Source organism: Bos indicus x Bos taurus, chromosome 15 (assembly GCF_003369695.1).
Source record: "Bos indicus x Bos taurus breed Angus x Brahman F1 hybrid chromosome 15, Bos_hybrid_MaternalHap_v2.0, whole genome shotgun sequence".
In the NCBI taxonomy this organism is placed as follows: Eukaryota; Metazoa; Chordata; class Mammalia; order Artiodactyla; family Bovidae; genus Bos; species Bos indicus x Bos taurus.
Genome location: NC_040090.1, coordinates 25,026,119 through 25,051,157, shown reverse-complemented (window position 1 = coordinate 25,051,157; position 25,039 = coordinate 25,026,119). Strand labels below are relative to the sequence as shown.

General features: G+C 36.3%; 1 protein-coding gene across 7 annotated transcripts in view; it reads left to right on the top strand.

Annotated features, from left to right (window-relative positions):
* METTL15 (methyltransferase like 15) overlaps positions 1–25,039 on the top strand; it is a 271,881-nt gene that overhangs the window by 148,840 nt on the left and 98,002 nt on the right. For 6 of the 7 annotated variants that reach the window (XM_027562783.1, XM_027562777.1, XM_027562784.1 and 3 more), the window contains one exon: positions 24,525–24,716. The exons of the other annotated variant lie outside the window; for it this stretch is intronic. In XM_027562783.1, coding sequence (XP_027418584.1) covers positions 24,525–24,716 — 192 coding nt within the window. The remainder of the gene's footprint in view (positions 1–24,524; positions 24,717–25,039) is intronic. 7 annotated transcript variants of the gene reach the window in all.

The window sequence follows — 25,039 nt, the reverse complement described above, 5'->3', positions numbered from 1 at the left end:
TACATCATGAATATTTAGATGGCACCACCTACAGTGCTACCACCCCAATCCTAATTGGATCACTCAGTAAACTCTTACCCAACCTTCTTATCTCCTCAGTGTATTCTCAACACATCAGCCTTTGATGAGCCTTTTAAAATATAAGCCAGGTTATGTCACTGCTTTGCTCAAAACTCTGCAGTGGCAACTATTTTATAGAAAATGAAGAATTACAGTAACTCACAAAGCCCTGCAGTGTTCAGCCTCCTAATTACTTCTCTGTCGCTTTGTTACTTTGCTATAGTCACACTGTCTTCCTTGCTGTTCTTCAGAAGTACTGGGCATGCCTCTGAATTAAGGCTATTGCACTATTTCCTCTGCCTGGAAAGTTCTTCCTTCTCTTTTTCCCTGCTTCAAGTCTTTGCTTAAATTTCACCTTCTCAGTGAGGCCTACCTGACCATTTTGTTAAAATCACGCATGACCCTAACACTTCTGATCTTACTCTTCTATTTTTTGTTGTCATTTATCACTTATTAAACAATATAATTTATTTATTTAAAATGTTTGTTACTATATCCCACCCCTACTAGAATTTCAGCTCCATGAAGCAGAATTCTTTGTTTGCTGATCATTTTCAGTAGCCTGTGATTGTGCTTGGGACATCACTGCATGTAGGGGGCATTGCTCCAGAGAGTTAGATTTGTCTGCCTAAATCTTCTCTTTGCCTCCTTATACAGAGTAAGTGAAAATAAGGGGAAAAAAGAAGTATATATATATTGATGGATTTATGTGTTTTTGCATGGTTAAAACACATAAAAATGTCCAAATATAAAGATTTTCTGTCATAATATAGAAATAATTGACTAATACTAGAATTTGAATAGTTTCTTACACATAAATTGCTGCCTTCATCAGTAATTAAAATATATATTGCTTGGTTTTGATAATATTTCAATAAATATTCTTGCTGATAAAGAAATTGTATTTTCCTTCCTTTTCTACACATATATATCCTCTATGCCATCCATAGCAAGACACTGGTATAGAAAAACCATTATCATTCTGATTGTATATTCTGTTTGATGGATTTGTCAAACCTTACAAGATCTCATTTACATCCACTTTAAAATGAAAGTGACTGTGCTAATTAGCATCTTTTCATTATTAAAGATAATACATAACTGGAACATATCTTTCAGGGATTTTCAACTTATAGTTTCAATTCTAGTTCTAGGGTAAGGTGGTATAATTGCTCCATTTCGATTATAAATTCTATATTTATTTGAGCAATACCTTTTCTGAAAAGTGACTGATATTCCTGTATGGCTAATATGATAATCATTTTTCCCCCCTTTTTTTGCATTCTGTAGATTTACTGTTCCTTTTCTTCTATGTTCCTGGTTAGAATATTATTACTATCTATCAAGGGAGATTTACTAGTCCATAAATCACATTGTCTTTGGGGCGTGTAAATATTTCTAATTTGATACTTGTGCTAACAGTGGGTAACTCAGTAATATACCACTTTAGGAAAAGACAAAGTAAAGTATAGCATTTTTTTTTAAATCTAAAATTTAAGGAGCAGGGCATCTTAAACCACCAGATACTATTTTGGTATAATCTATCACCTTTGTTAACATTTTATTGGATATAAATCATAACATATCAGGTTGCATAGCGACAATATGGTTCACCAAGCATTCTATTTTTATAACTTTATTTAAAACTGACATGTAACTTGCTGTACCTGAAACCCCAAGTGAGCCAGTTATTGGAGTGTAACAAAGTTTTGACGTCAGAGTAGCTATTTATTCCACTGGAAACCATTAGCAATGCATTACCCTTTGGCACTGCTGGTTCTTTTTTTCAGAAACATGGTTAAAATTTTATGACTGATTTTGACCAATTAGATTTCTTTCCCTCTTAGAACTAAAAACTTGCCTGTAATACATAAGTATATACATGGATATGTGTATATGTAATATGCATATGGTTTGTATTCCTAAGAGATACATCTTAATATGCTTGTATATGTGTATGTTTATACCAACACTGTACATATTAAGCCTTTTAAAAGTTTCTTTTTGAAAACCAAGGATTGTTTTATTTTTCTTAATTTAATGACAGATTACTATTTTATAGATGGGGATTAGTTGCATGTTATTATTGTTATTTATTACAATGGATATAGATACTGCATAATTCTACCATATTTATTGGCATTATCACTGTTGCTGTTATTTTAAGAGGACTCCTTAGCATTTCACTTGTTTGTTTTGAACTGTAGAGTGTTTAGAAGCAATGAGGGTGATACCATTTTGTACAAATGTAATATAATCAGTTACAGACAGGTTTTCCTCCTGCTTAGCTTTACTGCTTTTTTTCCCCCAAAGGTACTAAAATATGCACAGTGCATCCGTGCATGGAGTTAAAGTCCCTTGGCTTTTGAGCCAGCCAAGCACCAGCTTACATGCTGAGCTCTGCCAGTGCATTTCAAATTGGATCTGATGGGACCACCATTTGGAATTAAGAAGAGGAAAAAGATTTCAGTTTTTTATTTAATGACCTTGCTGCTCTTAAAACCCTGAGAATTGTGTGTATGAAACAACTCATTTGTGTCAGTTAAGGAGAATCTTGATTTAATCTGAGAGAAAATTATTCTCTCAAACTCCTGCATCAGACCTCAAATTCAACAATTATTAGTATTATTATTTTTAATGTGATATCTACTTATGAATTCTCACATTTTTAAGTTAAAGTGATTTACAATAGTTGATTTACAATAATTGTGTTAGTTTCACTTGTATAGCAAAGTGATTCAGTTATATGTAAATATATTTCAGATTATTTCCCATTATAGATTATTACAATATATCAAATATAGTTCCCATAGTAAATCCTAGTTGCTTTTCTGTTTTTTGTATATTAGTTTGTATCTGCTAATCCAATATTGATTGTTTGTCCTTGGAAAATTCAAATGCTTATATGTAAAGTTAGTAGGAGAGCTCCATGCTGGTAACCCTTTCAGCATTTTTCCAACTACATGTTTTTCTTCTAAAACCCACCAAGACTTTTTTGGGATGCAAAATGTGTAAGATGAGTTCAAACTCCAAAAGTAGTATATTTCTTACAAAGCATCATAATATTGCCCAGTGGTTAAAAGTATAAGCATTGGAAACAGAATAAAGAGGATGAGAATTTCAACCTGCCATTGCCTCTGACAGTGAAGAGATTATTTCAAAATTCTGAGTTAGTTTCCTTACCTGTAAAATAGGTATAATAATAACTACCTCAGAGATTATTGTTTTTGTAAGAATTAAATAACAAATGTAAAGCCCTTAACTCAATGTCTGGCACATAATGATAAAAGTAAACAGTAGTGTATTGCCAGTCCTGTTCACACTGACCACACTGCTGAATCCAGAGTAGTCAAGGCTCAACTAAGAGGCTGGAAGAAGACGCAAGGAGTCCGAGGAACTGCAGATGTGTTTATTCTCTCCTGGCTGGCATGGCAGCCATAACACAACCTGTCTCCTATCTGACTCAGTAGCTGTAGCATTAGCCATGACATAACCATAACGTAGACATAACATAACCTCATATAACATAGCCATGATGTCACGCCAGTGTAGCCCCGATGCAGCAGCAGCCAGGGCTGTCATGGTGAAGCTCATACAGGCGTACCACACAAAGTAGCGGGTGACCAAGCGGGTAACTCAATGCACATGCACAGAGCTATAAGTGATCTCAGCTGTTTCATAACCATGCAAAGTCATTGTTTACAGAACATGGGGCAAGAGGCCATGAGAGCGTGGGGCAAGAGAGCCTAATGGCACCATGTTGTTAATTTCCCCGCAGGTAGCTATCGTTTGTGCTATTGGACGTGGTAATTCTTGTTGTCTCAGAGACAATACAGCATGGTGCTTAATGGTATAGGCTTTACAACTAGACTGCTTAGGTTAGAATCTCAGTTCTGCTACTTACTTACTATGTAACTTTCAAGATGTTTCTTAACTCTGCTGCCTCAGTTTCCTTATCTAGTACAGTGGAAGAATATTATAGTACCTACCACAGGTGTGTTTGAAGATTATACACTTTATATAAAGAGAGTGCTCAGAGCAGTACCTAACACATAGGAAGGGTTCATTAGTGTTAGCTATTGTTATACAGAAATTGCTGAATATGGGCTTCCTGGTAATTGAGGGGTGTTTTAAGTCCAGCTCTGCCATTTTATAATGATTAAAAACAAGCGCAGCTCTAGCTGGGCTTCCCTGATGGCTCAGTTGGTAAAGAATTCATCTGCAGTGCAGGAGGCACAGGAGACACGGGTTTGATTCATGGGTTGGAAGATCCCCTGGAGGAGGAAATGGCAACCCATTCCAGTATTCTTCCCTGGCAATCCCATGGACAGAGGAGCTTCCCAGGCTACAATCCAAAGGGTCACAAAGAGTTAAACACAACTGAGCCACTAAGCAAAAGCACAGCTTTAGAAATGATTTACCCAATGACACACAGCATCTCTGAATGTTTTAACATTCAACTCAGCAGTCCTGAAAATGCCTTTCAACAAATATTCATTGTAAAACTAATTTAAACACAAATGAAATAACCTAAGTAACTGACACCAAGATCTGAATGAGTTCATTTTAGTACTTACTGCCCAAATGTGTTATTTCAGATTTTATTGTTGCACTTTTTAAAGCTGAGATACGTAGTTCTTTCAGGAAACCTTGTTGTGCTGGTTTGAAGCCAACCTGGTTAATTCTGATTCAAGAGTGATATTTGGATAGTTCTTGTTCTCAAGTGCACGTAAGTTTCCCATCAGGTAGATAATTTCAGTCTGATAATACCTGCCAGTGACCTAACTACCCACATTGGTGACACAGATGCTAGATCTCTATAATTCATTTCTTTACTGCCTCCTCCCCTTCAAGGGTGGATGCTAAAACTAGAGCAATGAATAGACTTTCTCCTGGCATGCCATTTCACCTTTAAAAAAAAAAAATGTGTACATAGCTTCAGAATTACTATATTAAGAAGTTGTTGAATCAGTTTCATCAGAGATGTGCAAACGGATGCCCTGAATCAACCTCTCAAAGCTATCTATAGTAATACTTTGACATCTTCTTGGTCTTGGAACTAAGTGACCTAAGTTTAATTCTTAGCTTTACCACTACTAGCTGTGTAACCTTGAGCAATTCGCTCGTTGTCAAATATTTATTGAGTACCCATTCTGTTCCCTATTGCTGTGCTAGATTATTTTATAGAAAGGCATGCAAGAAAAATATTATTTAATCTCACATTCCAATGATTATAAGTAAGGAACAAAGTGTTTACATTGTATAATTTATAGAATTGCAGTGAAGGTCAATACATGATTATCTATGTTAAAATATTCTGTAAATCATAAAGTTGCATACTATTATGAATTCTGAGAATAGGAACCTCTAGTATCTAACAGTATCTGATGCATAGAAGTATTTAGAAAATGCCTGTAGCTGACTGATTTCCGTAAAAATCTCAAAAGTATCTATCTGTGCAGAAAGAATATTAATATTTTAAAATTTAAACTTAAAAATATAGATGACATTCTTTTAATTTGATTTTCTAACTGAATTCCACATATACTCAGAATTATATCAAACCATCCATGTGGAATTAACTAAAATAAAAAGTAGTGTTGTTATTGTTTAGTTGCTGAGTTGTGTTCAACTTTTTGCGACCCTGTGATCTTAAAGTAATTTTTATGTTTGCAGTGTTATCAGCGGGCTCTACTTTCTGCAATGTAATATAGGGTGTGAATTAAAAAATACAAAATTGGCTAAAACTATTATGGCTTACAACTGTTAATATTTTTATGTACCTAGAGCCACAGCCTCCAGATTTTTGAATAATTTATATGTCATATAGAAATCATAAATTCCAGGTTTGGACTTAATCACCCAATTGTTTTTTGCAAAATAATGCTCCTCAAGATCGGAGAAGGCAATGGCACCCCACTCCAGTACTCTTGCCTGGAAAATCCCATGGACGGAGGAGCCTGGTAGGCTGCAGTACATGGGGTCGCGAAGAGTCGGACACGACTGAGCGACTTCACTTTCACTTTTCACTTTCATGCATTGGAGAAGGAAATGGCAACCCACTCCAGTGTTCTTGCCTGGAGAATCCCAGGGACGGGGGAGCCTGGTGGGCTGCTGTCTGTGGGGTCGCACAGAGTCGGACACAACTGAAGTGACTTAGCAGCAGCAGCCACTCAAGATATACATAAACTAAATTTATGCTTGGTTTGGGAGATTATCTCTTGCTAATGTACACTTGACTATTCTTTTAAAATGAGAAATGATACACAATAGTTACAGAAATGAAATTAAGCAACTGAAAAGTACAGAAAAGGCTTTTCAGAGAGAGGTCATTGGAACATAGAATGGCTAAAAAGTTTGCTTCTGACACATATTCAGCTAATTAATTTACATTTACAGAGGGAATGCATTTTTCTTACTTCCTCATTGAATTTAAAAAAGCAATGAAAATTCACTAAAATCTATCGACTTTAAGTTTTAATGTTTTTTTTTTTCAAGAGGTCAGAAAGGCCATATTTTCTTTTTTTAACCCTTAGCTATTTGCCATAATCTTATTATGTAATAACACCCTGAGTTTTGAAGCTAATAAGAACCACCAATAGGAGAAAGGTTTACAGGCTTTCTTTTCCTTCTTTGGAGGCATCATTTTATTATGCTAGTAGTCAGAAGTGTTTGTTGCCAGTGAGTATTCAAGATCACAGGAAGAACATGGTTATGTCTCCCTAGAGCCACCATTTGACTTGTTAAATTAAACATTGTTTTATAACTAAGGATTATTTTGATATTAAAATGCATATAGATACAGAGTAGATTAAAAATGTACATTAATTTAGAAGTTCAAGCACCAGACTGAATTTTTAGCTGCTGTCTTCATTTGAAAAGTACTACTGACTTCCATTATACATTTTTCCTTCATTTTAAAATACGTGGTTTCATTTAGTGATTTTTAAATTTCTTTATTTAAACTGAATTTACAGTGCCATTTTAAATGCTAACCATCAAAAGATAATAGGGTAGGAACTGGTAATTTTAGACTTACACACTAGAGTTAGGACTGACTGATGCATCAGGACAGCTTGGTGCCCCCATAAGACTTCCTCTGTCGGTTACCTTATTGCTCATCCCTGGTAAGTGGAATTGCTTTTTTCTCTCTGGAAAGGGGCTATACACACACTTAATTCCCAAGCCTCAGAATTCCTAGCAGCTGTCACCCCTTACCTTATGTGGCAACTACTATCCTTTACCATAACAGTAAGCATTTAATTTTTCTTACTCATTTATATAATGGTTGTTATGTATACTTGATGTATAAAAACTGTCATGAGCCTCAAGAATTTGCCATTCCCCTAATATGATAGACATGCCCAAACTCTTTCCTTTTTGGCCATATCTAGTCATTGCTCCTTAAAGATGCCTTAAATGAGAACCCTTCAGGAAAATCCCCCAGATATAGTATGTTTGTCTTGATGTTGGTTTTCTTTTTTTTTTTTTAGGGTGAAAGTAAAACATCCATAATTTGTAAACACTCTTCAGATGATGGTGATATTCATCCTTAATTAGAGACCATTAGATTGAATCATTCAGACCTGGGTTCAAGCAGTCATCCAAACACCATCTGTCGTCAATGCCAAACATTCAAAACTATTATTTAAGTTGTGAGAAAACTTCCTGAATAACTGATAGAATCAATGGGATATTTTGGCAGTATATATACATGGTGATTTTTTAAAGGTTGAATTCATAGGAACTACTTCAGAACATGTACGTCTTAGAAAATGATGCCACAAAGAGATGGACATTTCTTATTCCAATTACCACACTAAGCTTTATAGAAAGTTGGATAAGAAGGTAGTATGAAGGAAGTGGGGTTATCTAGCATAAAGAGTCAGAAATATTAGAAAACATAGAAGGAACATTTTAAAGGTCATTTTAGAAATACTGTCTGATAATTATTATGCAGAGAAAACCAAGACTGTGCATAAAATCTCTCTACATATGAAATAAATTGCATTTTTTTCTGGAACTTTTAAAAATGTTCCAGAAGGGAAAAAAGGATACTCCAGGAAGGAATTTTGTTTAAATAGCATTGTAATACTATCCTTCAAAGTAAAGCAGTTCAAAGTTTTCTTCCTTATTGAATGTGTTAAATTTAACTTTAACTGAATTCACTGGCTTTGATTGGAATGAATTGTGAATTTTATTTCCTTTGTTAATAGAATAAGCTAGCATTTTTTCCTTTGAGTTTATTCAAGTTCTTCCTTGATAATGTAGGTCACAAGATATCATGAACAAAAACTTAAAAGTTCTTCTGTGATAATGTCGGTGGCAAGATATTATGAACAAAAGCTTAAAATACACCATTGTAGATTGATTGTGGTTATAAGATAGTTCCATAAAGATCTCATGACTTAAAAATGTGAAGAATAAGTGTCTGAAACTTGTGCCCTGATGACAAGTATGTAGAGTTACATTTCCAGGGTTCACACCGCATAACTGTGCCCGTGAGACCTGTGTCAGTTTACTAGGTGTGCTCGTCTTCTTTAGCAAAGTATGACGGAAAAATTACCAGGTTTTCATCTTTGATGCCTTTAAAAAGATTAATGCCTTTAAATCATTACCACTTACATCATCAAAAAAACTTTCATTGAACTCTTACAATCTTTTAGGTACTGTAGATTCCAAAAACTGTGTAACATGGTCTCTATGACCTGTAATAGGTTTAGGTTCTTGTTGCAGAGGCAGCATGAGAAAAGATAAATAATATTACAGAGTAGCATGTACTCTGCGCCAAATGAATCATAAGTAAGCTCTGTTGCAGTCTGGAAGAAGAAATTTTCACAACCATTGAAACAGTATGGTCCTTAATGAGAGAGAGAATGAGGGGGTAGGGCTGGGCTGGGGTATTCAAGCACAGACAGTGTAGGTATTTTTTATATGAGAATTGCATGGAATCAAGGATTCAGTGTTTGAATATCATTAAAAAAGAGTAAAATGAGATGCTAAGAAAATTAAGCAAGGAAGCAGTTCTTACCAAAAACATTTTCTTACTAGAATTCTTACTTGTTCATTTTCCAATGTCTTTTATAATATAAAGGAAACATAATGAAACTTTCTCTAGGCCATGTATTTGGGAAAATTGCATTTTTATTTGGTATTTCTTTTAATATTAGACATCTATTTCCCAATTAGATTGGCCTGAAACTGAGACTAGAAGGATTCTTCCTTTTTAAAATACTGCTGTATATTCATTTAATAAACTTTTACTAAATCCCGGCCATTTTAAGACAGTTACAAAAATTATTTTTCCAGCCCTGACCTCTTTACTTAGCTTCAGTACTATTGCATGCCTAACTGCTTCATGAATCTTGCCAACTGGATGTCAACCTAGTGATATCATCCCTTATGTTTGTGGCTGGATTTGCTATGTTCATATTTTATTTATTTATTTATTTATTTTTTTGCCCATGAGAAAAATTGGCCTTTAGTTTTTCTCTTTTTTAAACATCGTAGTAGTGTTAGTCGCTCAGTCTTGTCTAACTCTTTGGGGTTCATGGACTGTAGCCAGGCTCCTCTGTCCCTGGGATTTTCAAGGTAAGAATACTGGAGTGGATTGCCATTCCCTTCTCCAGAGGTTCTTCCCAACCAAGGGATTGAACCCAGGTCTTCTGCATTGCAGGCAGATTCTTTACCATCTGAGCTACAGGTTTAAATGTAATACTTAATTTCATAGCAGGATTGTGCTGGCTTTGTGAATGCCTCTTTTCCTGTTCTCTGTATAAAACTGATGCTATTTTAAATGTTTGCAAGAATTCATGGTGAAGCCATTTATGCTTGTTGTCTTCTCTGTGAAGCGTTTTATAATTGCAGATTTAGTTTCTTAATGGATTTAGGACTATTTATATTTTACGTTTCCTCATAGGACAGTTTTAGTAAGTTATGATTTTTCTGAGAATTTTTTTCATTTGATCTAAATTTCAAATTTAGTAGCATAAAGTTCTTAATAATGTCCTATAGTATTTTTAATGCCTGCAGGATCCATGGTGTCGTGTTCTTTTTTTATCCGTCATGTTAGTACTTTGTTCATTCTTTCTTCTTGATTATCCTTAGGAGAGATTAAACAATTTTCTTAGTATTTTCAAAGAACAAATTTTTGATGTTTCTTTAATCCTTTCTATTGTTCTATTTTTATATTTTTTGGTGTTTATATATATAATTTTCTGCCCTTTTTTAGGAGTTTAATTTGCTGTTGTCTTTATTATTCTTATTGAAATGTAGTTGATTTACAATACTTTGTTAGTTTCAGGTGTAGAGCATAGTGATGTGATTGTTTTGGTTTTGGTTTTGGTTTTTGCAGATTATATTCCATTAGAGGCTATTCCAAGATATTGGGCATACTTTTGCTGTGCTGTACAGTAAATTCTTATTGTTTATTTTATGTACAATAATTTCTGTTAATCCCATACTCCTTATTTGTTGCTTCCCTCCTCCCTCTCCTTTTTGGTAACCACAAGTTTTGTTTTCCATGTCTGTAAATCTGTTTTGTACATATATTTATTTGTATTATTTTCTCACATATAAGTGATATTATAGAGTATTTGTCTTTCTCCATTTGACTTATTTATAATATCCTCTAGGTTCATCCATATTGCTGCAAATAGCAGTATTTCATTCTTTTATGGCTAACATTCTGTTGGTGCTGCTGCTGCTGCTAAGTCACTTCAGTCATGTCTGACTCTGTGCGACCCCAAAGATGGCAGCCCACCAGGCTCTGCTGTCCCTGGGATTCTCCAGGCAAGAACACTGGAGTGGGTTGCCATTTCCTTCTCCAATGCCTGAAAGTGAAAACTGAAAGTGAAGTCACTCAGTCCTGTCTGACTCTTCGCGACCCCATGGACTGCAGCCTACCAAGCTCCTCCGTCCATGGGATTTTCCAGGCAAGAGTACTGGAGTGGGGTGCCATCGCCTTCTCTGACATTCTGTTGCATGTATGTATGTGTATACACACACACACACACACACACACACACACACACATATATTTATGGGTAGCTGGAATGGCTACCTACTGCAGCATTCCTGCCTAGCAAATTTCATGGACAGAGGAGCCTGGTGGGCTACATACAGTCTGTGGGGTCACAAGGAGTCAAACACAACTGAGCGACTAACAGTTTCACTTTCACACACACACACACACACACACACACACACATGTGTATACCACATCTTCTTAAGTCAGTTGTCTGTTGATGGGTACTTGGATTGCTTCTATGTCTCAGAGTGCATGTATCTCAAATTAGTTTTTGTTTTTTCTGGATATATACCCAAGAGTGAAATTGCTGGATCATATGGTACTTCTACTTTTTGTTTTTTAAAGAAGCTACATGGTGTTTTCCATAGTGGCTGCACTAATTTATATTCCCACCAACAGGGAAGGAGTGTTTCCTTTTCTCCACATCCTCTCCAGCATTTATTATTTGTAGACTTTTTGATAATAGCATTTTGACCAGTGTGAGGTGATACCTCCTTACAGTTTTGATTTGCATTTCTCTGATAATTAGTGATATTGAACATCATTAATTTATGTACCTGTGAACTACTTTTATGTCTTTGGAGAAATGTCCATTTAGGTCTTCTACCTGTTTTTTGTTTGGGTTCTTTGTTTGTCTAATATTGAGTTTTATGAGCTCTTTGTACATTTTGGGTATTAACTTCTTGTCAGTCACTTCATGTGCAAATCAATTTTTATCCCTTCCATAGATTGTTGATGTTGTCTTTAAATTTCTAAAAAAATGAATGCATAGATCATTGATTCTCATTTGACTTTATGTACATTTAATTATGTGAATTTTTCTCAGTATAGGTTTTAGAAGCATTCCACAAGTTTGATTGTTGCATTTTAATTAAGTGCTAAGTTTTGTTGTACTTTTTAAGTATTGGTTAGTTTAAAATATTTATTAATTTCCTTTATTTTCTAGATTATTTAGAAACCTATTACTTAATTTGCAAATATTTGAGGACTTTCTAGTTATTTTTCTGTTACTGATTTCCACTTAAATTTCACTCTACTTAGAAAATACACCCTATATGATATCAGCCCTTGAAATTTGATGAAACTAGTCTAATAGCCCCAGCAGATAGTCTATTTTTTTGCATATTAAATGTCTTTTAAAATATATACATTGTGTGAAGTGTGGAGTTTTTGTGTCAATTACATCAAACTTGATGATTGAATATTTCACATTTTTTATATGTTCTTCTGCTTAGTCAATGTTTACGAAGAGTGATTTTTTAAATCCACTATTATGGTTATATATTTATCCATCTGCTTTTAGTTCTATCAATTTTGCTTTATATTTTAAAATTTATTAGAGATATAAAGATTGGTCATTCACATGCCAGTTGGCAGATTTGACCATTATATCATGATAAGATTATCTCTTTTTACTTCTAGTAATATTTCTGTCTACTGTATCTGATACTGTATTATCTTTCCTTTGTGTAATGTTTGCACAGCACTTTTTCCATCTTCTTATTTTTGACTTCTCTGTGTCCTAACAGTTGTCTTTTACAAGCAGCCTATCATTTGATTTTGAAAATCTTTTTATAATCAGAGTATTTAGTCCAGGAGTATTTATTATAATTACTGGTGTATTGGGGTTTGGATCTGTCTACCATCTTCCTGCTAGCTTTTTAATGTGTCAACTTGATCTTTTTTCCTTTTTCTCTTCTTTATTGCCACCATTTTTGTTATTTATTTTGTTATCTTGTTATCTATCTGGTCTCTCTATCTGCTCATTTGTTATACATTATTTTACAATACTTTTTAAGATTACCCTAGAGACCACAACATACATAATTGCTTTATGAACGTCTAATATAAATTAGTACTTTAGCCTCTTTCTGGACATTGGAATTTCAAGAATTTATAACATATAACTACATAGTGTCTTTTGTGCCACTATTGTATATTTTAACTTTACATAATATATTTTGAGCCTATAGGAAATTATTTTTATAATAAGTAATATATAAGTAATATAATCAGATCAGATCAGATCATAAAATATAATAAAAATATAAGTAATCATTATTCATCTGGATTTACCCATATATTTACACATTTTACTGCTCTTTCTTCCATCATGATTTGCCTTCTTTGAGAACATATTCCTCCTACTTGAAGAAAGCCATTTTGTATGGGTCTCCTATTGGTGAGGCTTCCCTGGTGACTCAGAGGTTAAAGTGTCTGCCTGCAATGTGGGAGACCTGGGTATGATCCCTGGGTTGGGAATATCCCCTGGAGGAGGAAATGGCAACCCACTCCAGTATTCTTGCCTGGAGAATCCCATGGACGGAGGAGCCTGGTAGGCTATAGTCCATGGGGTCGCAAAGAGTCGGATACGACTGAGCAACTTCACTTCACTTCCTACTGGTGAATATCTCAAAATATCTTTGTATTTTCAATTTTGCAGGCAATTTGTCAGTTATTTTTGCCTTCTGGGTTTATTTTGGTTCTGACTGTTGCTCCTGTGAATCTAATGTGTTTTTTTTTTCCCCTTCTGGCTGCTCTTAATATTTACTTTCCTTTTGTCTTCACAAATTTTACTATTACAATCCCAGGGTGTTTTATGTTTGTATCCTCTTTGAAGTTTATTGTTATTTTTGAATATATAGTCTTCAAATGTTGAATCATTTTTTAAAGCTCTTGGCTACTATATATTTAAATATTGCTTTTACTTGATTTTCTGTTTCCTCTCCTTTGAAATTCCAGTTAAACATATGTTAGATCTCCTTACCATGTTACATGTCTCTTATGCTTTGTTCTGTATTTTCAAATTATTTACTGTGCTTGAAGTCTTAATAGTTTCTACTAAACTATCCTCCATGTCACTAATCCTTTCTTGAGCTATTTCTAAGCTGCTCTTAAACTTATCTATTGAATTTTTAATTTCAATTATTGTATTTTTCTGTTTTCCATTTTGATATAATTTTCATCTTGCTATTTTCTATAGAGTCATTTTCAGGCTAATATTACCTAATTTGTCCTCTGTGTCTCATGAACATGTTAGTCAATATTTTAAAGCCTATTCCAGTAATTCTATTCTGTATCCTGTTTATCTATTTCTGGTATCTATTGCTTAGGGTAGGTTTATCTAGTTATTAATTATTCGATTCCATATGTTGTTTTTAAGAGGGCTTCCTGGGTGGCACTAGTGGTTAAAAAAAAAAACAAAGCCTGCGAATGCAGGAGATGCAAGAAATGCAGGTTTGATCCCTGGGTCCAGAAGATCCCCTGGAGGAGGAAATGGCAATGCACTCCAGGTTGCTTTTAAGAAGTCTTGGAGTTATTTTGAAAGCCTGAAAGATAGTTTTCTCCAGATACCTACTATTGCTTCTATCAGGCATTTCATCTAAGAACATAACACCCTAGAGCAACATGAATTGAACTGATTGGAAATTGGATTTCTGTCTTTGTGTGATATATTTTTGGTCTACTCTTCCACTAGTTTTATAGCCCTTTTGTGTCCCAACTGAAATTCTGGGACTATGATCTGGTCACATCCATTAAATGGGTTCTAAATTCAGTCTTTGTCCCTCATCCTATGAGGATGCTCAGAGTTCTCAGTTTCTTAGTCTCTCATGTTCCACTTGCAAACAAAGGCTTTGATGGGGAAACCAGTCCAGTGTTGGGTTCACTTGTTTACACTTTCCTTTTCTCTCCTCAATCTCAGCTATGTTCATAGTTCTCTGATCCCTTCAAACAACTACTTTTAATTGGCTTATTCAGCTTTTCTAGGGTTTTTTCATTGGGGTGATTGGTCTGATCAAGCTGAACTGCTGTAGACAGAAATATAAGTCATTGAATATATTGATTTTGATTATCCCCTGGAACATATGCTCTGTAGTCATTGGAATGTTATATTTTATTTGTATCACAAGTATCTAAATCAGTGCCTGACCTTTATTAGCTTCCCAGTAAGTATTCATTTATTATTTGTTCTTGAAGCTGAGTATTGGATAGTCTAATTTCTTTCCAGTGGTCATGTATGGATGTGAGAGTTGGACTGTGAAGAAAGCTGAGCGCCAAAGAAGTGATGCTTTTGAAATGTGGTGTTGGAGAAGACTCTTGAGAGTCCCTTGGACTGCAAGGAGATCCAACCAGTCCATTCTAAAGAAGATCAGTCCCTGGTGTTCATTGGAAGGACTGATGCTAAAGCTGAAACTCCAGTTCTTTGGCCACCTCATGCGGAGACTTGGCTCATTGGAAAAGACTGATGCTGGGAGGGATTCGGGGCAGGAGGAAAAGGGGATGACAGAAGATGAGATGGCTGGATGGCATCACCGACTCGATGGACGTGAGTTTGAGTGAACTCCGGGAGTTGGTGATGGACAGGGAGGCCTGGCGTGCTGCGATTCATGGGGTCGCAAAGAGTCAGACACAACTGAGTGACTGAACTGAACTGAACTGAACTGTGTCTGCAATTCACAGTAGCCTTCCAACTATCTGTTATATGTTAGCAAGCAGAAAAGTAACCCAGCCTCCTATACTGTTATTCCAAAACAGATGAATATTATTTACTGAATACATTTTGAAAGGGTTACATAAAGATAGAGATATAATTGTATTTCATCCCTTCTAAAATGTGCTTTCTTTAAGTCAATATATGAGTTGTGAATGACCAAATCAATTTTTAGCAAGTATTTCCTGAAGGGAAAGACAATAGTCAGTAAAGATAATTCTGTCAAAAATTTTGAGCAGATTACATGAAACAAAAATAATGTCTTTTCATTCCATCTCTATAGTGTATAGAAATATTCTTTGAGCAAGAGTATCTTTTAATAGTACTTAAAAAATGATTGCAATTAATATCAAAATCAAAATATCTTGGACTCTTATGTGGTATGGCAAGCATTAACATATCAGAAAGTGAATGGTTCTCAAATTATAACAGGAGCATGGTGACATGGAAGAAGAAATACAGCCCAGTAGCAGCACATAAAAGAGACTGGAGAAGAATTCTTCATAGTCAGTATGGCCCTGGATTTGGTGTGTTTGGAGCAAATCCCTACCATTGCTGCCAGCTTTCAATTGGCAGCCCAGTGACCAAATCATGAAAAGAATCTCTAAGGGAAGAAAAGCAACCTGGAGCAGAAGGAGAGGTAACATTTCTTGAGGGCCTCCCTTTGCATAGGCCCCATAGTGGGTGTTCTCATATACACTGATTAACATGCAATTCACAAAAGCTTTGTGAGTTTGGAATTGCTCTGTTGTCTAAATGGGATAAATGAAGAATCTGAGTTGTATAGCAATAAATGATTAAAAAGTTAATGATCTGATTCAGTCTGACTCCAGAACTTACTGAGATACTTCTACCATACCAGGCTGCTTCAACAGGGAGAACCTTAAAACACCAGGAGATGCATGGAACTAAAACTGAGGGATATTAATAACTTGTCCAATACCACAGGGTTAATAAGTTTCATAAGCCCATTACACAATAAGTATCAGAACTAAGAGTTAAATGTTAAGTTTTATGATGCAGTTTCTCCTCTCTACTCTCTCACTGTTGTTTTAAGAAGAAATAAACCATCTCCACAATGATTTATATACACTTGTATATATGCCTTTCTATATTGTGTGCTCTTGTTCATTTGTATGTTCCTATATCCAGTACCTGGTTCAATTCAATTTAGTTCAGTCACTCAGTCATGTCCGACTCTTTGCGACCCCATGAATTGCAGCACGCCAGGCCTCCCTGTCCATCACCAACTCCCGGAGGTCACTCAAACTCACGTCCATCGAGTCAGTGATGCCATCCAGCCATCTCATCCTCTGTCATCCCCTTTTCCTCCTGCCCCCGATCCCTCCCAGCATCATAATCCTTATTCAGCAAGTATTTGTTGAGTACTGAATCTGCTGTCCTATAGCTATGAAGAGATGGCAAACATTAAAAATAACTAAAGCATTTTAATTAAAAAAAAAAATCAGACAAACTAGGCAGATTTGTCTAGGGGCCATGTCATGCCATGTCTGGGCCATGACAAGGTTAAATTGGTGAATTTGAGATCTGAAATGGCACTAAATAGAAACTTGAGAGGTTACAGTGTGGGGTGAAGAACATGACTCTTGAGCCAGACTGGACTGTTTACACTCTAATTCCAACATTTACAAGCTGTATGCCTTGGGTCACTGGCTTCATTCTCTGCCCTGTTTCTTCATCTGTAAAGTGTGTTATAATGCGCCTAGCTCATAGGGTTATCACAAGGATGAAATGATTTAATAAGTATAAAGCAGTTAGCCCAGGGTCTAGTACATGGAAAGCATTCCACAAATGTTTGCTCTTACCATTGCCCAAATAGGAACTATACTTTTATCCACTGGTTTAGCTCCCTCCAAATTCCTTGCTCGAGGGTTGCCTAATGAAGTGATTAAAGCAGCCAAGGGCCCTGCTCTTTGCGTACAGACCAATAACATTTAATGACTGGAAAACAAGTAGCACACTGGGATTTCATGGGTTAATACTGATACTAATGTTAGAAGGGCTTGGATCTACTGTAATCAAACCATCACCACCACCACCACCACCCCCCCCCCCAAAAAAAACAAGTTGTATTTTACTCTTCTTATCTTATTATGGAAGTTATCACCTGGGTATGCCCCCCAAATGCACACACAAAATGAATGATTAAAGTATATGATGAAGTGAACCCTGAAATGAACTTTAAGTATATGTGTGCTATTCTTGACATCTTCTTAAGAAATGTTTGTTTTCTTCCCTTCTTTGCATTGTTCTGCTTGTGAGTCTGCTCCATATGAACAGAGTTCTCTGCGTATTCCTCTGCTAGCTCACTGTACTCTCAGATTTCACCACAGGGCTTCTGATAATGGACTGATGATGTCCTAAGTATGCAGCATAGGTGACTTAACATTAAGTTGCCTTTGTTGCTGATCCCGACTTGATGCCTCAGTTTTAGTGACTGAGCCAGTTCTAATAAGTTATATTGCTAACTATTCTTTCAAGCCTGAATCTCTTTCCATATCCATGTCTAAGATCTCAGTCCCTTCACTGGTAAATGATTTGTTCTTTTAGGAAAAATCTAGATCCACTTTTATAATGTGTGGGGTAATCTATCCTTGGCTTCCCAGATAGCTCAGTGGTAAAGAATCTGCCTGATAACAGGAGATGCAAGTTGTCGGGAAGATCCCCTGGAGATGGAAATGACAACCCACTCCATTATTCTTGCCTGGGAAATCCCGTGGACAGAGAAGCCTGGCAGACTGTAGTCTGTGGGGTCACAAAAGAGTTGGGCACAACTTAGCTACTAAGCAACAACACAACAGATCTATCCTTAACTCCTATCATTAGACTATGCAATTAGAGGAATGATGAAGTTCCATGTTCAGTTCTAAATCAAATACAGAATGTGTAGTAGCTACTCTTAAATCACCAGCCTCAGTGTGTACTAGAGTCCTTTATAATCAGACAGACCAGAGTTGTAATCTAAGTACAGATGACTTGCCAGAGTCAAGATTGCCAATATTTATCATAGTCAAAGCCTCAAAAATGGCTTCCAGCAACCAGGGTATTATTGACACACTATTAGTGCCTTTATTTTCTTGGGGTTGGATTGTAGAATCATTCTCATGTAACATGTGCTTTGAGTTATAGTTAACACTGAATTTACATCCTAGGGATCCTAAGGTAATGACAAATGATGACAATGATTTAAACAAATTCTGTGTTTGTAGTTATGGCTAAATATACTGGTTTCGCTCTGCTTTTGTGAATATTGTGATCCTTTCTGGCCAGTTCACATATTTTTGTTACTTGTAATATAACACTTGTAAAATACATATGCAGAAATACTAAAACCCCAAAATTTGAATAGAAGAAGAAGGAGGAAGGGAAGGAAGAGCGAGGACCTGGGCAGGGGCCGGGGGGCAGGGGTGGGAGGCAGTGGAGGGAGAAAGGAAAGAAAAAAGTGAGCATGGAATTGTTTATCCAGGAAAATTAACCTCAATATTGTTGCGTATGTGAAATAATGCCCCAGGGTCTGCAGTTAAGATTAAGTTTTCAACAGTTGGTTGGTAAACTTATAGATGATTTCTTCACTCAGAATAATCCAATTCTAGAAACATAATTGATTGAGCATCAGAAAACTCTGCCTTAAACACATGATTTCCTTTGTGGTGTTGCCTCATGGTATATTATCTCCCCACATGATATTTTTATACTTGTATATGATTATGGTGAGAATTACATTTTTCTTACTTACTCTTTGTCAAGCCTAAAATTATCAGAATGTTAGTGCTGAACACTTATGTTTAAGGGCATCCAAGAACGCAAACATCTCCTATAAGATGTTATTAAAAAAAATATATATATATATATATTAGCTTTAAGTAGGCTAGGGCTATACTTTAGTCTACTTTGCCAACAAAAGTCCGTATAGTCAAAGCTATGGTTTTTCCAATAGTCGTGTTTAGATGTGAGAGTTGGACCATAAAGAAGGCTGAGCACTGAAAAATTGATGCTTTTGAACTGTGGTGTTGGAGAACTCTTGAGTCCCTTGGACTGCAAGGAGATCAAACCAGTCAATCCTAAAGGAAATCAATCCTGAATATTCATTGGAAGAACTGATCCTGAAGCTGAAGCTCCAATAGTTTGGCCACCTGATGCAAAGAACTGACTCATTTGAAAAGACCCCGATGCTGGGAAAGTTTGAAGGCAGGAGGAAAAGAAGAGGACAGAGGATAAGATAGTTGGATGGCATCACTGACTCAATGGACATGAGTTTGAGCAAGCTCTGGGACATGGTGAAGGACAGGGGAGCCTGATGTGCTGCAGTCCATGGGGTTGCAGAGTCAGACACGACTGAGTGACCAAACAGCAGGGCTCTAATGCCTAAGGAATTAAGACTTGCAGTAGTGATTTGTTTGAGGCTTTTGCTGCAGTGTAAAGAAGATGCCTGTAGTTCAGGATAATAACTTGATCCTAAAGGTTGTAGAAAATATGTAGGTTAGAAATTGTACTGGATCTACAATAATTAACAAAACAAAACCACACAGTACAATATGGAGGAAACGGACTTAGTAGTCACGTACAACAGTTTTAGATAGTATAAGTCAACAGTGTGAAACAAATTCTAAAATCATTTTGATTTTGAGCTGTGTTAATATCATAACTAGAACAAAGAGGCAAGAATTTATTTCGTGCTGATCATTATGGAGTTCAGATTGAGGCACATGGTCAACTGGGACACATTTAGAAAAGAGTAGCTATATGGTAAAAGACTTTTTGTATGGAAAATAGCAGAAGACACGAGGTGTGTGATGTGGAGAAATGAACACCAGAGGAGCGTGATAGCTGTGATGGTTATGATGTTTTCCATTGCAAGTAAAAGAAAAATCAAACTGGTTTTAAATAACAAAAGTAATTTATGGGCTAACTTGAAAGTTCAGAGACAAGTTGGATTTTAGGTGAGGTCAGTCTAACGGCCTGTTTAATCTTTCTCTCTGCTTTGTAGAGTTTTGGCCAAATTGGCTTCCACCCTTGCTATATCTTGAGTCAAGATATCTGCTGTCAGTGATCAGGGCTATGTGCTTTTTCATATCAAGTGAGAGTCTGAAAAAAACATTTTTCTTCCCATAGCTCATTGGAAGAAAAGAATTTTCTTCCCTCAAATCCCTGGGAAATATCTCTTGTACCTTACTGGCCAGAGCTGTGACACATGCCAATCTTAGAACAAATTATAGGGGCCATACAGTCACGTGTGCCAAGTAGCTTATTAGGAGAAAGAAACCAGTTGGAGATACACACACACACACACACACACACACACACACAAATGTCTCAAGGAATTGACTGGCATTATGGGGAAATGGTAGGGTAGGCCAACAGACTAGAAACTCTGATGGGAGATAATACTATAGTCTTGCGACTAAATTTCTTTTTCCTCTGGAAACCTCATATTTTGCTCTCAAGGATTTTCATCTGATTGGATGATGCGTACTTACATTACAGAAAGTAATATCCTTTATTCTGTCCATGGGATTTCCCAGGTAAGAATATTGGAGTGGGTTGCCATGTCCTCCTCCAGGGGATCTTTCAGACCCAGGGATTGAACCCACATCTGCTTCTCCTGCATTGCAGGCATATTCTTTACCACTGAGCCACCAAGGAAGCCCATTCTTTACTTAGATAGAACTGATTTTAATGGTAGCCATATCTAAAGAAACCTTCACAGCGATACATCAATCAGTATTTTATTAAATAATCAGGTACTTTTGCCAAGATAAGTTGACATGTAAACCAGCATCAATATGATCAGTCTCTCCCAAAATACACGGGACCTCAAAAAAAATTTTGAGTTCCTGTTGGAACAGAGAGTCTTCCCTAGTGGCTCAGATGGTAAGCATCTATCTGCCTGCAGTGCAGGAGACCCAGGTTCGATCCCTGGGTTGGGAAGATTCCTTGAAGAAGAGAATGGCAAACCACTCCGGGATTCTTGTCTGGAGAATTCCATGGACAGGAATCTGGAGGGCTACAGTCCATGTGGTTGCAAAGAGTTGAACATGATTGAGAGGCTCACACTTTCATTTTCTGTAACAGAGAGACTGGCAACTAAGAGGTAGCCAACAAATATCACTACAGTAGCTAACAATAGATGTGTAAGAGGCTGCCATGGTTTTTAATTGTTTTCCATGGGATGCTACCTGGGACAAAAGTTATAGTGAGGCAGGAGCCATCAACTTAACTAAAAAACAACTGACCAAAACAAAACAAAAAACAGTAGTGACTTTTTATTACTGGGAATGTTCCAACACAGGCTAAGTGACCGTGATGTAAGCCATCAAGTTTAAGCCAAGAATACACCCAGATGTATTCTTGACATCTGGGGCAAACTGGAAGAACTCTGAATAGCCTAACCGCAAGTTCTCTACCACACTGTGCTTCCACTAAGAAGGCTCCTAACCAAACAACACTCCTTATCAAAGGGATCAGGCATAATACCTGCTTATCCCTGATTAGCAGGTTTCAGTTCCCTTCCAGCACATGGGATTATTCACACAAGCCAACACATTCATCTGTGGGCATGTGCCACCCCACTCTCTTGATACTATAAAATCTGCCTCCCAAAGCCTCTGTCAGTCCACTCTGTTCCAGAATGCAGCACCTGTGTAGCCTTGCATGGCATTTGGTGTCCTCCCCTGAGCTGTGAATGGATGTGATTAATAAGCTGTCAATCTCATCTGTCCACTGTTGAGTGCCGAGTGTTCGCTTGACCATTTTCATAATCTTAGAATGGAAATCCCTTCCTCACCAATGGGATGAATGAAAAATGATTAAAAGAGTCTCCTCCCTCCTCTGCCCCCCAGCAGTGATGGTGGAAAGGGAAAAGATTGAAACATCAGTTAAATAATTGGAATAAGTGATTTGTGAGTTGGCATCCAATCCCAAGATTCTACTAGTTCTGTTTTCGATGCTAGCATTAGCATTGCTTTTATATTTTCCAAATACAGACCTAGCAGTCTGTTTGTCTCTCTTCTCTAGTACCCATTGGGTTGTTTTGCAAATTATTTATACATCTCTTCCTGTCAACTCAAAGCTCAGAAAGCCATGCTTTATTAATCTTTGTTTACCTCAGAATAGCATAATGCCTGACACATAGCAGATACTCAATGAATATTTGGTGAGTGAATCTGAAAATCATTTTCTCCATTGAAATTTGAGAAAAAAATTGCCAATGAGCTGTGAAATTCTCCTTAAACAACATCACATATAAGTAAATCTAATAAATATGAATTCCCAACACTGTTGAACTCCACACTTACTCCACACACCTGTAGATGGAAGAATGAGGTCTTGGCAGTGTTGACCGTTTTTTTCCCCTTCTCTTTCCCCTTCCAAAATGTGTGCCAGTTGCCCTTGGGTTTCTAAAGAACCCTGAAGGCAGCATCTCACTTTGTGTAGGAAGGAGAATCAACATAGTTGTAAGGTGATCCCAGCTCCTTGCCTGTCTGTTGATTCTGAATGTTTCACTCACTTCAGAATCCCTGCTGAGAGCTAAAACATTATTTCTTCAAGAAGGCATTTTATTTTAGCCATAGTTTCATTCAAGTGTGCAGCTGCATAGCTCCTCTATCCTGAATTATGTGAAGAATATGGAGAAAGTTAAAATGGTTGTCTTGAAGATGTTTGACCTGTCTTTTTCTGTTTTATTACATACTATATTTAAATTTATTTACTAGGATAAATTTATTTTTTCCAGCTTTATTGAGATAGTAATTATACAGTGATACATAACACCATATATAGTGACATTTAACACTTTACAAGTTTAGAGTGTCCAGCACAATGATTTGATTTCCATATATTATGAAATGATTTCCACATTGTTAACACCCATCATCTCATATAAATACAAGAGAAATACACATAAACACAACTTTCATAAATACTACACATAAATAAGTATTAACTGTCATCATCATGTTGTCCATTACATCCCTAGTACTGATTTATCCATAAGTTTGTACCTTTTGACCACCTTCATTCAGTTCCCGTTTCCTCACCCACCATCTCTGGAAACCACAAGTCTGCTCTCTTTGTTTTTTATGAGCGTAGTTCCCCTTCACTCCCTCCCTCCCTCTCTCTCTCAAGATTTCACATATAAATGAGATCATAGAGTGTTTGTCTTTCTCTGACTTTGCATAATGCTGCAATCCATCATGTCACAAATGGCAAGATTTTCTTTTTTATGACTGAATAATAATATATGTATACATATATATATGTAGATATATAAATACATATGCATCTCAAGTTTTCTATCCATTCTCCCTTTGATGGACACTTAGGTTGTTTTAATGTCTTGACTATTGTAAATAATACTGTGATGAATATGAGGGTGTGCTGATATCAGTCCAACATAGTGTTTTTATTTCTTTTGGATATATTCCCAGAAATGGAATTGCTAGATAATATGGTAGTTCTATTTCTAATCTTTTGAGGAACTTCCATACTGCTTTCCATAGTCCCTGGACCAGTTTCCACTCCCACAAACACTGCACAAGGGTTTGTTCCTTTGATGGAATGGCATATGTTTCCCAGCCCATAGATTTAAGAACCTTTTTTTTTTTAAGAAAAAAATAAAAGGACTGGTCTGACAAGGGAATTTTTCTAATTCATGAACTTCTATACCTTCACACAGGTATAAATAAATTGTGTTCATTAGCAGGAATAAAATTATGTTAACCCACCTCTGATGTTGAAACCAAAGATACACTTTCCTTATCCAAAAGTCTTTATATAGTGCAAAGCATGTGACTGGCAGTTAGTAAATATATATTGGTTTAATAAGCTAATTATAGAGTGTGCACCCTTTCATTGACCCTGGGCCTTAAGAAAGACTTTAATATAACAGAAGTGTTTTTTTCCATCTCCTGGTCTTATTCCCAGTAAACAGATCCGAGCTATCCTAGGCCAGTTCAGCCAGGCAGAAGCCTTACTAATGAAAGCTGGAGTACAGCCAGGGACTTTGGATGGAGTTCTTTTGGATCTTGGGTGTTCCTCCATGCAACTTGATACCCCTGAAAGAGGTTTTTCCCTTCGGAAGGATGGCCCCTTGGACATGAGAATGGATGGTGACAGGTGAGTATTGATAAAGCATTTTTCTCCTCACGGCAAAAAATCAATTTCTCAAAAAACATTCTGAATTTAATTTCCTTTTAAGACTGTAGAATTCCCATTACACGCCCACACCTAACACCATCCATACATAATAAATCAGTTTTGTTTGCTACTCATTATAGACTTTAGTCTTTCACTAGATTTGGGATTCTAAAAGAAAAATCATTGCTGTCTTTACACAAAATAGTGAAGAGGATAACTTTTGTATTGATTTTCTTTTTTACAGATACAATATGATCTTTTAGGCTTCTAATATTGATAAATCTGGTATAGAAACAATGGTT